At 40.2% G+C, this 12,670-nt stretch overlaps 2 protein-coding genes across 5 annotated transcripts in view; one reads left to right on the forward strand and one right to left on the reverse strand.

Annotated features, from left to right (window-relative positions):
* TPR (translocated promoter region, nuclear basket protein) overlaps nucleotides 1-9,775 on the reverse strand; it is a 76,695-nt gene extending 66,920 nt beyond the window's left edge. For 3 of the 4 annotated variants that reach the window (XM_069074430.1, XM_069074429.1, XM_069074431.1), the window contains exons 1-3: nucleotides 8,911-9,201; nucleotides 5,253-5,357; nucleotides 342-415 (exon numbers count right to left, since the gene is read on the reverse strand). In XM_069074430.1, coding sequence (XP_068930531.1) covers nucleotides 342-415; nucleotides 5,253-5,357; nucleotides 8,911-9,061 — 330 coding nt within the window. In that variant the 5' untranslated portion in view covers nucleotides 9,062-9,201. Of the gene's footprint in view, nucleotides 1-341; nucleotides 416-5,252; nucleotides 5,358-8,910; nucleotides 9,202-9,628 lie in introns of those variants that run through there. The other variant, XM_069074428.1, reaches the window with a different exon arrangement.
* A 172-nt stretch (nucleotides 9,776-9,947) lies between these two features.
* ODR4 (odr-4 GPCR localization factor homolog) overlaps nucleotides 9,948-12,670 on the forward strand; it is a 53,622-nt gene continuing 50,899 nt past the window's right edge. Inside the window, exon 1 of the mRNA XM_069074434.1 lies at nucleotides 9,948-10,099. The gene's annotated coding sequence lies outside the window, so the exon portion shown is untranslated. The remainder of the gene's footprint in view (nucleotides 10,100-12,670) is intronic.

Here is a 12,670-nt window from a genome sequence, read left to right on the forward strand (position 1 = left end):
AAAATTTTATTTTTATTTTTGGAAAGTGACAAGGTTTTATCATCATGGTGGCTGCGAAATCCATTATTATAATAGAGGGTTCTTTTCAACTATATTCAATGGAAACATTTTTTATTGGCTTCCTTAATCTTCTGAAAACATTTATTCCTGTGAAATAATGGATCGTCAATACAAACTTAATTTTGTTTTATTTTTTTGTCTTAGCCAAGAAGCAACTGATACAAAGAAGCAAAAAAAAGTGCACAACAGGAACAACCGTACTTACATAGTTACTAACTTAGAATGTGAACCAAAAATAATTTGCAAAACTTCTTTATGCATATGAACAATGATTATTTTACCTGAATAGCAACATGTCGATCTTGAGCAGTTTCCAGTTCTTTGTTTTTCTCAGTCACTGACTTCAGTTGATGAGCTGAATATAAAGATCATTAAAAACTAAACATTTATCCAATCATTTAAGTACAGAAATAGAATCATAGAACTTTAGATCTAGAAGGGACTTTAGAGAACATGGAATCTGATTCTTTCATTTTATAGCTGAGGAAACTGAAGCCCCAATAAATATATTAGTTCAACAGTTTCCTAATTTTTCAAATATTATCTTCTCCTACCTAATCAAAATGTATTTTGTGGTTTGGACCAGATGTGCAATTTCATTGGCAAAAGAAAATTACAATGAAGAATGCCAACAGCAATGTAGACATACTCTACAACTTATATATCTTAAGAGTTGCCTGCACTACTGGCTTTATCAACATGCCGAATTAGTATAAAAGGCAGCACTTGCACTCAAGATTATCCTAACTCCAGGACTAATCTTCTATCTTATACTGTGCCAACTCAACAAAATGTATATCATATCCAAGAGCGTTTGTAATGGCTATATTTGCAAACAAGTTACAAAGACTTGGTCATATGGTGAATGTAAAAAAACTATTTTAAAATTAAGAACATAGACACAGGAAAAAAAATATTGAGAATTAATTTTGAATTCATGATTATTATTTGACAGTACTATAATTACGCCTGCAAAACAGGCATAAAATCACCTAAGCAGTGATAAAATTAAATAATGAATGAGATTCTCCCATAAATAAATGTTAGAAAGAACTTTAGAGGCTGTTTGGGGAGGGTAGATAATATTAAGGCACTCACAAAGAGTATGAATGAATGAAAAGAAAAAAAAAAGCATTTACTAGGTGCCAATAACTCTGCAAAGTACTGGAGATACAAATCTAAAACCAAAACAGTCCTTGGTTTTCAAAGAACCTTACATTCTAATGAGAGAAACTATACATACAGCAGAGTAAAGCAAAATAAAGTTTCTTAATCACTGAGATAATGACTTCTCCAGAGGTAATGGAAGTGTTCATTTGATTATCATTCTCCAAACAGTTCACAGAAAGAGGGCAGGGAAGGGGTTCTTGTGTATTGACAGGGAAAAAGACGGTAAAAAAGCATGATTCCAGGAGGTGGTTGGGCTTAATCTCTGGATTTGGGTAGTGGGGCAAAAATCACATTGTGTTTGTTATGATCATATGAGACAATTATGTTTACAATGTATAATAATAAAACATGGTATAAATAAATGTAAGCTATTACTTTTATTACTTGAGGTAAAAAACCCACAGAATATGCAGCAATGATCTTAATTTACCATACCAAGGAGAATCCATACTAAGTATGGAAAATAATGAATGGTCTTTAATATACATTGCCACTCTCCTTACTGTTATCATTCAGGCATATCTCCTACACAGTTCTAGTGTCCCAAGCAGTCCTCCTCCAGGGTTGAAGAGATAACACAGAAGCAAATAAACTGAATCTGACAATACTTTATTTGACACTCTTTTCTCCAATGCCTGGGAAGTTCAATGAGAATAGGTCACTGCTCCTATTTCATAAGTTCACTGCTGTTTTGCTGTTACTGGCCTCTCAATTTGCAGACACCTTCCTATAATATTTAACATTTACTGATTTTGTTTTAAAGATATTTCTTGCACTCTTCCTGTTTAATATAAATAGCTAGTATTTCTATAGCTTTTCAAGTGCTTTACATATAGTATCTCATCTGAACCTCATAATAACCCTTTAGATTGATGCTATTAATTTCCCTTACAGATGAGGCAACAGGAGCTGAGATAGTTAAGTGACTTGTCCAAGGTCACAAAGCTAGTGTCTGAGGAATGATTTAAACTCAACTATTCTTCTCTCCAGATCTAGAACTATAATGGATAATTATACCTGCTTACAGATTCTTAAGTATTAAATAGGATTATCTACTTGTGCCTGACTAGTACTGTTTTTAACCCCCTTTTTACTTGTAGTTAAAAACAACAGGAAAATGTTTTTCACTATGCTAACGCAAAAGGAAGAATTAGCACTAAGAAGAATCAGCATTTACTTAAGAATTTAAGGGATGATGAGCCATTTCTAACATCAACAACTGGAATTTAAAATAGTTACAGTCCAAATAAGCAGAGGAATGGTATTTTTGAACTCTGTGAGGAGGGAGGATAACTTCCAATGAATTTAGACATAGACAGAAGGACCTCGAAAGTTATTTAATCCATTCAACAGTTGAGGAAGAATTACCTCTACAACAGACTCCAGGTTATACTGAGAATAAAAGGAAAATCCTCACTGCAAATATTCCTCCACACAGCTGCTAATGATTTCCCTAAAGCAAAGATCTGAGCATGTCATTTCTCCCTTTCCTCTCAACCATTCAAAAAAACTCAAGAAGCCCCCTATGACCTCTATGATGATAGATTTAAATCTCTTTACAGCTTGGCCCCTTCCTCCCTTATCAATCTTCTTATATACCACTATCCTCCAGATATTTTTTTAGTCCAACATTACTCGTCTACTTGCCTTTCATCATACACAAAAGGCTCCATCTCCGTGCCTGGAATAGGTTTCCTCCTCATTTCTGCTTTTTGGGATCCCTGGTTTCCTTCAAAACTCAGCAAAAACATCAACTTCTATGTGAAGTCTTTTCTGATTCATCTCACCCAACCCTAAACTGCTAGTATTATCCTCCCCAAACGACCCTGTATTCATTTTGTATATATTCAGCATAAACTTATATGTATACATGATGTCTATTCATTTAGAGTGTAAGCTCCTTGAGTTTCACTTTTGTCTTTGTATCTTTTTCTATCTCTAACACCTAGCACAACATAACTGCTTACAGACTGACGTTCTTTAAATACAGCTTAAAAATACTGCTTGGGTGAATGGGATGATGATGGTTGATAGAATGAAGGTAGAACTACTCAATCCCTATTCTGCTTATGTTTTTCTCTGTCAAGGTGAAACGTCTTTGGACTGGAAATAATAGAGCAACAATGATTAACAGGACATTTACATATCAAGATACATGAAGAGAGGGTAAGAGAGCATCTAACTATTCTTACAGAGTTCAAATCACCAGTACTGAATGAACTACACTCAAAAAAGTTGCCATTATCAAATTGCTGCTAAGTCTTTTTTGTTGATCTTTGAAAAATGGTAGAAAAGGGAAGAAATACCATTAGGAATGTTGATAGATAAATGGTTTCCTGATTTTGAAAAGAGGAGAAAATTAATTCTTCAAACTATAGGCCCCCAAATTAAATTTTGATAACTGATAAAATTCCAGAAAGTATTGGGGATGGCTTGGTAACATATTTAAAGGAGAGAAGGCAGGATGTATTGCTCAAGAATGAGTAATGCCACATTAACCTCAAATCCTCTTTTGATAGATTAGGCTAATAATTAAGGAAACCGCCACACACACAGTATCTTGATGTCAAAAAGAGACTTGATCAAGTCTTTCAGGGTATCCTTGTGTACAAAATGGAGAAATGTAAGCTGAATGATGATAGAACTAAATGATTTCAAAACTGGTCCCCAAAACTAGTGATTAATGAATCAAAGTCAACTTCGAGAGAAATCTCCTATAGAGTGCCACAGCATTCTGTTCTCAACCCAATTCTGGCGAATATGCTTTATCAATGACTTAGATGAAGGCATAAAAATTTTGTAGACACAAATTTTACAGGGACAGATATATAGTATGTTAGGTTACAGACTCAGTGGCTAAAAAACATTCAACAAACTAGAAAGATGAGCTGCATCTAAGATTTAATTTAATAAGTATAACTAGGCTCATAGGTTACTCTGAGCCTTTGCTGACTTGACTCCCTAAAGCCAGAATGTCCTTCCTCCCTCCTCTTCTTTACCTGACGCTATAGACATTCTTTAAAGGCTAACTCAAGTGCTATTTCCCAAATAAATGTTCCCTGATCCCCCAAGCTGGCAACAACCTTCTACCTACATAGTGCTTTTTGTAACTCTCTAACACATCAACCTTGCATGCTGCGTTGGTGCTACTCTGCAGATTATAAGTTTCTCGAAAAAAGGGGCAATATCTTACACAATTTTTTTTCCTTCTCTATTACTCTGCTGAGTATGTGCTTACTATGTATGTCACTATAATTCCAATGTTTTTAGTCTTACGATCATAAAAGAGATCTTGGAGGTCTAGTCCATTTTTTACCCAAAATATGAATCCCAACTAGAACTACAACAACTGGCTATTTAGTCTCTACCTTAAAATTTCCAACGATGCAAAATCTACAGCCTCCAGAGGCAAACAGTTTCATTTGTGGACAGCTCTACTTCTTGTGTATCCTCAAAAATTAATTGATTAAGAAGTCAGATTTCTATCATAACAATAAAAATGAGTTTTCTAATCTTAAGAGTAAATGTCAAGAATGAAGCCGATAATTCTTTCATGCACTTAAACTATAACATGACAAAAAAGAATTACCAATTAGTAAAGCGGTACATAATGAAACTAACAGTTTTTCATTAAGGAACACAACGCAAAGAATTAAATGGCTTTTTCTGTGATAATAAGATTTAAAATTTATACATTACTTTTCACCTTCACCATGACTTCACGCAAGATAATCACATATAATCTTTTGTCATTTGAGTTATCACTACATGACATACAATGTAGTACAAAACAGTACAATTTTTAACTCCGCTTTTTCTACTTTTATTTTGTTTTTTCCTCTCCAGAGAAACAAAATAGGCTGAAAATTAAATAGAAGAAACAAACTAGATCAAAAGCTGAATGATTATAACACATACATAATTAAGAAATTTTAATGCATTTTCTCAGGAGTGTTGGAAGACTTCAACATGCCTCTAAATACTCTTAGACATAAAATCATGTCACTTAAAAAAACACTTACTAGTTTTTTCCAGTTCTTGACGCAAAGTTTGGCATTCTCGGCTTTCATTTACAAGTCTCTCCTGACTCTGGGATAGCCGCTTCTCTACCTCAAAGTACTGTTGTTCTGGAAAAAAAAATTGCAATGTCACAACTTACGTTTTGTTCATGTAAATGTAAAATATTTTAATAGTAAACTTTAATTTCCTGAGTCTTTGAAGGGGGGAAAACTAATGGAAAGTAAAGAATCTGAATATACATGAATAAAATCAGAGGGCTGGGAGCAGTCTGTTGAGCTGCTTCACTTGAAAGATGAAGATATGAGGTCCAAAGAATTTAAGGGACTTATCCAATGTTATACAACTAGCTAGTTTCAGAGCCAGGAACTGAACACTCAAATCAAACTTCTAGTTCAATGTTCTTTCAACTACCCCCTGATAATTTACATTTTAAGTCTTTTAAAAGGTCCTTTTAATGCCTTTAAAGTATACTACAGTAGTAGATCAGATTCAAGAAGAAATAAATCCTTGAGAGCCACAAACTGCCTTAAAAAACCACAGATTAATATTATTGATGTATTCTATTTTTACTTCTTTTGCTAAAAATTTCTCAATTACATTTTAATCAGGTCTGACACCTTTGTCCTACAACATTAGTCACTGATGTCTCCTGTAGAATAAAAAAAAAATCTTCAAAGACAGGCTTGAAAGCATATTATGTCATCTAAGGTCCAAGTTAGCTGGCACAGTGCTCTGCACAAAGTAGGAACTTAAAGAATATTGAATTGATTCATTAATGAGGCATCGATCAACTTTATGGGGAACAAAGGCTTCTTGTAGAGATAGTGTTCAACCTGAATGTTGAAGGAAACTAGATATTCCAAGGGAAGAGAGTGTGTTGTAGTAAAAGGTAAAGGAACTAAACTGGAGATCTCAGACATAATCTTGAAGCTGTTGTTGTTTATTGAGCAGGTGAGTGACATAATCAGAGCTGTGTTTAAAGAACATTCAGCATTTATGTGGAGAACAGATTGGAGAAGAAAAACACTATTAGCTAGTGTCAGAGCTAGGAAGTGAACACTCAAATCAAACTTCTAGTCCAAAATTCTTTCAACTATCCCCAGATAATTTACATTTTAAGTCTTTTAAAAGGTCCTTTTAATGATTTTAAAGTGTACTTTAGGTGGTGATGGGAATTGAAGGGAGAGAATTAAGAGGCTACTTCAATATTCCAGAGGAGAGGTAATAAAGTCTCAGCTAGGGCAGAGGCAGTTTTAATAGAGAGAAATCTAGGGATAAGTATGAAGTATAAAGACTGACCCAGTAAAAAATGGCCCCTTTATGTAGAACACTAGAAAATGGGAATGCAAGAACTAGGTGGCAAAATGGTTTAAAACATAGATTCTTAATCTAGGGTCTACATACTGCTAAGGGGAACAGATTTCAGGGGGTAGGGTTGTTAATTTTAGATGGTGGAAAAAACACAAAATACCACATCTTTACTTTGCCTAATCTTTAACTGAAATTTATTGTTTAAAAAATTATGAAAGGAGTCTGTAACACAAAAAAGATGAAGCAATTCTGGTTTAGATGAATTGATAATCCAAATGAACTAAGTCTTCTGTAAGGGAAGGTTTTAATAATTTTGCTGATCTGAGGCATTTTGTAGTATGCCATTCAGTGTAAATTCTCTCTTCATCTCAAAATCTCTGGACCCCATTCTCGATTCCTTTTCTCCAGTCTCTGATAATGAGATGGCTCTTCTTCTTGCTAAGGTCAACAACTCTACACACATTTGATCTCTTCCCCTCTCCTGTCTTCTCCAGAAGATAGCAACCTCTTTATATAATCTTCCAAACTTTTCTACTGTCTTTAGACATGTCCAAGTCTTCTACATCATGAAAATAACCTACCATTCCTTAAGCTACTGCCCTGTATCTCCTCTCCCCTTTTTAGCTAAACTCCCAGAAAAAAGTTATCAGTACTTCTATTATTCTCAACCTTTGCAATCTGGCTTCTGGTCTTACTACTCAACTGAAACTGCTTATTCCAAAATTATGGTATCTTAATTGTCAATTCTGAAGACTAATCCTCAGCCTTTTTGACCTGCTTCATTTCATACTGTTGATCACCCTTCTCTTCCTTCCTGGATATTCTCTCCTCTTTGGTTTTTTTTTTGTGACACTGTTTTCTTCTGGTTCGCCTGTTAACTGACTTCTCCTTTTATGTTGTTTTTTTTTTTGTTCATTATCCATTTCACCTCCCCTAAACATGAGCATCACCTTGTTCTTCTCTTCCTTCCTTTCATGACCTCTTCAGCACCATGAGTTTAATTACTGTATCTATGTAAGTGACTTCCAGATCTACAAATCTATCCCCAGTATCTACCCTGAACTTCAGTGCAGGATCACCAAATGCTTAATGAACAGTTCGCACTAGAGGTTTCCCATAGACATCTCAAACTCAGTATTTCCCTTCAAACTCTTCCAGCTTCCAATACTCCCCAATCTGTTGGAAGACACAATCATTTTTCCAGTCCTCCCACATTTGTAATCTTGGTACCATCCTAGATTCCCAAACCTCTCTTTTTACATATCCAATCAACTGCGAAATCTTGCCATTTCTATCTCCATATTTTTCACATCTGACCCCTTCTCTCAGCCACCTTAGTTCGAGTCCTCTTTACCTCTTTCCTAGATTTTGTTTTTAAACAAAACAGCCTCACATGCCTTAAGTCTCTCTCTACTGCCGCCAAAATGATATTCGTTTAAGTATAGTTCCCCCCACAGCACTTCCCTATGTAATAAACTACAGTGCTCCTCCATTGCCTCCAGAATAACATATAAGCTCTTTACAATCTAGGTCCAATTTATCCTTCCAGATTCAATGGATTTTACTCTCCCTCCTCACACTGACATTCAGCCAAAATGGCCTTAGTCACAGCACTGTCTGCCATCTCTCTGCCTGTGCACCAGGTTAACTTATTCCCTCCTTCTGTCTTAAAGAATCTCATTCTTCCCAGACACCAACCCAGTATCACTTTCTACCTGAGGTCTTTCTTGATTTCTCCATCTGCTAGTACCCTTCTTTCCTAAATTACTTTGTAATTTTATTCTCTTTATATTTTTCATGCGTTCTTATATTTTTCAGCTTCAACAGCTGACTTCTGTCCTATGTGTTTCATTCTTTGTATTTGTATCCTTATTGTTTGGCCCACAGATGCTTTGTTGATTGAATGATTGCTGCTTAAAGCGTATTCTTTACAGAACCAGGCAGCCCATCAGTTTACCTCGATACGGTATGATGGAAGACTGAAACAAGTCAATTGATTTGTATTCAAATCTTAGCTTTGCTACGTTATATTTCTACAGCAGAAGGACAGGCCTCGGTTTTTCACATATATAAAATACACAGGCTGGCCTGGATGACCCTCAAAGTTATACTAATATTGGGTGTACACTGCCTGGGAAATCACCTCCAAGAGGCCCAGGTTGGGAGGGGGCGGATCCTGGAACCCCGCAGGGGCTGAGCGCGGATGCGCGCGTCCGGGCCCCGAGTGGAGAAGGCCTTTCCCTGATGCTGAGTCCCGCAGCTCTCCCACGCAAGGCCCAGGGAGGGGAGGGGGCGGGAAGCGCTCCTCGAGCGGGGTCACTCGAAAGGGGAGTTCGGGGGGCCACTCACCGCTCTCCACCTTGAACTTCTCATGCCGCCCCTTCAGGCAATCGATCTCGCTCTGCTGGTCCGCCAGGAATTTCTCCAATTTGACCTGGACGGGCTTGGGCAGTTTGGTCAGCTCCTGACGCTCGAGGACCTGCTGCAGCACCGCCGCCATGTTGCCAATGTCCAGATCTCCAGGCGGAGGAGCTGGGAGGGGGGCCGAGGCCAAGGGCAGGGAGGCCGAGGCCGGCGCAGAATCCTCCCGTGCTACGCACACGCGCGCACCCGACTCCCTGAGGCTAGCTCGGCGGGACCCTGGAAAGCCAAGACACAGGCTGGAGAGGAATCCCCGACTCCCCGCCCCGGGGATGCGCGCGCACGCCCCACCCCTCCCCCTTCTCCCGCGCGGCTAGTGCTCAGTCAGACTCTCTCGAGTACCCTGGGAAACCGAGTCCAGAAAGAGGCTCAGATTCTTGGATGCGCGCGCATCCTTCCTGTTCCCTCCTTCATGCGGGCAGAACGCCGGGAAATGTAGTAGTCTCCTCCCTCCCATTTCTCTTCCTCATCCGTCATCCCAACTACCTGTCCACCCTCAGACTCCAGCACAGTCCTGGAACCCAATCCCCTTCTCCCTTCTATCTCCCTCCTCTTACTTCTCTACAGTTCCCCCTCCTCCCCGCCCTCCTGTGTGTGAAAACGGTGTTCGAGGCGGGGCGGAGCTGGGTGGGGTGGTGCTACTTACTAGTCAACCCGCGTCCCGCCCCAAGAAGCCGAGAGCCCTTTTCACTAAGGCTTCGGGACGTCATGGGTCGTCGTCTTCGGGTGCTTCTAGTCAGAGAGCCACTAGTGGGCATCAGTCCCGGAGGGGCGGGGCGGGGCGGGGCGGGCTGGTGCCGCTACCGCCACACTCTTTATGGCCGTCCGGAAGGGGGCGGGAGGGACAGGGGTGGCCTCCCTATAGCAGGGGGGAAGATTGGGGTAAAGGGCGGGGCTCCGTTTTCCTAAGTCAGTTAGAATACACTGTCGACTCACGTCATCAGGTTGCGCCAGCTGCTCTCCCCTCCCCTCTGCTCGGAAAGGAGGCTGGAGGCGGTGTCTTCCGTCTGTACACGTGACGCTGAGCTGCTTGGGAGGAAGCTGGGGCTGCTGAGGCGGTAGCTGCAGCCCCCGTCCCCACCTCCAGGGCCCGTGGCCGCATGCATCCCCCCCACATGTGAGTCAGCCCGCGACGGGGCTGAGGCGGGAGTCTAGGCTCGAGAGAGAAGGGGGAGGCTGCCCGGAGTCGGGCAGTCAGCCCTGGCAATAGGAGGCCAGAACAGAAGGGCGAGAGCCTGACATCTGCTCGGGCCCCGAGGCGGAGGTGGAGTGGGGGGCGGGGCCGGGGGCCGGGAAGGCGGGAAAGGGACTGTAGGGAAGTTCTAGTCCCATATCTTACTTTGTACAGCTCAAGAAACCGACCTGGGGGTGGGGGGCAGTGGTTGAGCCAAGTCTGACACACAGCTTAATAGTGCAGTCTGGACCTTGGAACCCCTGAGGACCAGCTCTCTCTGCCACCTTGACTTACCTTAAAAGGAGGAAACGGTGGTTTGGGTGCTACTTCGGTTGTGACATGTTGGCCTTTGGTGCTAAGGGGAACCTTGAAGAATATCCAGTCCCACTCCATTGTATAAAATAGTGTTGGCCGGTTAAATGAATAACCTGGAAGATTAAGTCACTTGCCCAAGATCATACTATTGTTTGAAGAGTTTTGGTTGTTCGGGGCTCTTGGCATACAATTCAGTATATATTCAGCTCCTACCCTGTGAAGTAGTCTTTTTAGTTACCGTAGAAGATAATGGTCCTTGACTTCAGGAAGCTGACAGTTTAGGAGCATAAGATCCATGCACAAAACCCTCTATAATACAGATTTCTTAAAGCGTAAAACTATACCAAGGGTTTTGGGTCCCTTTTTATGTATTTCATGCCTTTGCACTTGACCGTCTCACTTGTGGAGTGCTTTACCTCTTCACCTCTTTCTCTTAGATTCCCTGGCCTATTTCAAGAGTTGGTTCAAATAGCAATTGCATGAGGCTTTTCCTAGACATCCTCCATCTTCCCTTCTCCCCGTGAATTCCTTCCGAGATTACCATCCACCATTCCTATACTCTTATGCTTTGTATGGGTCACCTGCTTTCCTTGTGATCTCTCACTCCTTGAGGTCAGGAACACTTGTTTTTTTCTTTCTTTGTATCCTCAGAACTTATCCCAGTGCCTGGTACTGATGTAGTAAGTGCTTAATGAATATTTATTAATTGGCTGAACTGCATCCTAGAGATGCTTTAACTGTTATATGAAGGGAAAGGTCATTTCTGCCTTGGGACGTGAGATAATACTATCCAGTTTATCCTTTGTAAGGTTATTTTGGTTTTTTTTACATTCTTGTTTATATGTTGGCTCTTTGAATAGATTGTGAACTCCTTGGTGTAGGGACTGTCTTTTGCTCTTTTTTTTTGTATCCTCTTCACTTAGTACTGTGCCTGGTGAATAATTGGTTGTTGTCCTTCATTGTTGAAGAGGAACAAAATGACATCACTCTCTAGAGTCAGGTTTCAGTGTGTCCATCTACGGATGATCAGACCAGTATGAGTTCAGAATGCTCTACCACAGGTTGGGCACAAATTGTCCATGTGAAACATTTGGGGTAGATACTCTAAATTTGTATATCTTGCTTTTCTTTTGAGCTATTTCAATTCTGCTTTGCTCACGGAGCACAGTACCTTCTCTGATGTGGGCATGCATGCCGAATGGTCCTGTGCCATTGTCTCCTGTGTCACACAATCAATTCCAGAATTTTTTTTTTTTTAAGCAATTGGGGTTAAGTAACTTGCTCAAGGGGCCAGTTATTTCTGGGTGTGGTACTAAGTATCTGAGCCTGGATTCAATCCCAGGTCATCCCAACTCAAGGGCCTGTGCCCTTACCTGCTGTGCTACCTGGCCTCCCCAATTCCAGAGTTCTTAAGAGATATACTTCTTCTGACCACTATGTGAACGTCTGGCCTGTTTGAGTTCTCTTTAAAATAGTCTTTTTGGCAAGCATATGTTTTGCATTCAAACAACATGACAAACTCATCCAAGTTGCACTCTCTGAAGTAGAGTTTGAATGCTTGGCAGTTTAATTTGAGAAGGGACCTCGGTGTATGGTATCTTATCCTGCCAGGTGATCTTCAAAATCTTCTTGAGACAATTCAAATGGAAGCGATTCAGTTTCCTGGCATGGTGCTGGTATACTGCCCAGGTTTCACAGGCATATAACAGTGAGGTCAGCACAATGGCTCTGTAGATCTTCAGTTTGGTAGTCAGTCTAATACCTCTTAGGAGCTTAATAAATGCTTGTTTACTTGGCAGAATGAGTGGCGACATTTGAATTGGGTTTTAAAGAACATGTAGGAATTCTACAGGAACTGGAGTAAAAAACATTCAAGGAATAAACAGCTTGAGCAAAGATAAGGAAGAAGTAAAGAATAGGGGGTATCTGATTTTATTACACCATCCTCCCCTCCCTTGGGATCCAGTAACACTAATTTCCTTGCTGATCCTTGCACATAGGCCAATCTATCACTGACCTTGACATTTTCACTAACTATGAAATATGCTTGAAATTTTTTTTCTCATTTGCCTCCTGGCTCCTTTTCAATACCCAGCTAAAATTCCACCCTAAGAATCTGTTCTCTTTTTTTTTGGGGGGGGGGGAAAGGCAGTTGGGGTTAAGTGACTTGCCCAAGGTCACACAGCTAGGAAGTGTATC

The sequence above is a fragment of the Petaurus breviceps genome, unplaced genomic scaffold (assembly GCF_028583685.1).
Source record: "Petaurus breviceps papuanus isolate PSGF00001 unplaced genomic scaffold, PetGlider_PUasm1.0 90895, whole genome shotgun sequence".
NCBI classification, from domain to species: domain Eukaryota; kingdom Metazoa; phylum Chordata; class Mammalia; order Diprotodontia; family Petauridae; genus Petaurus; species Petaurus breviceps.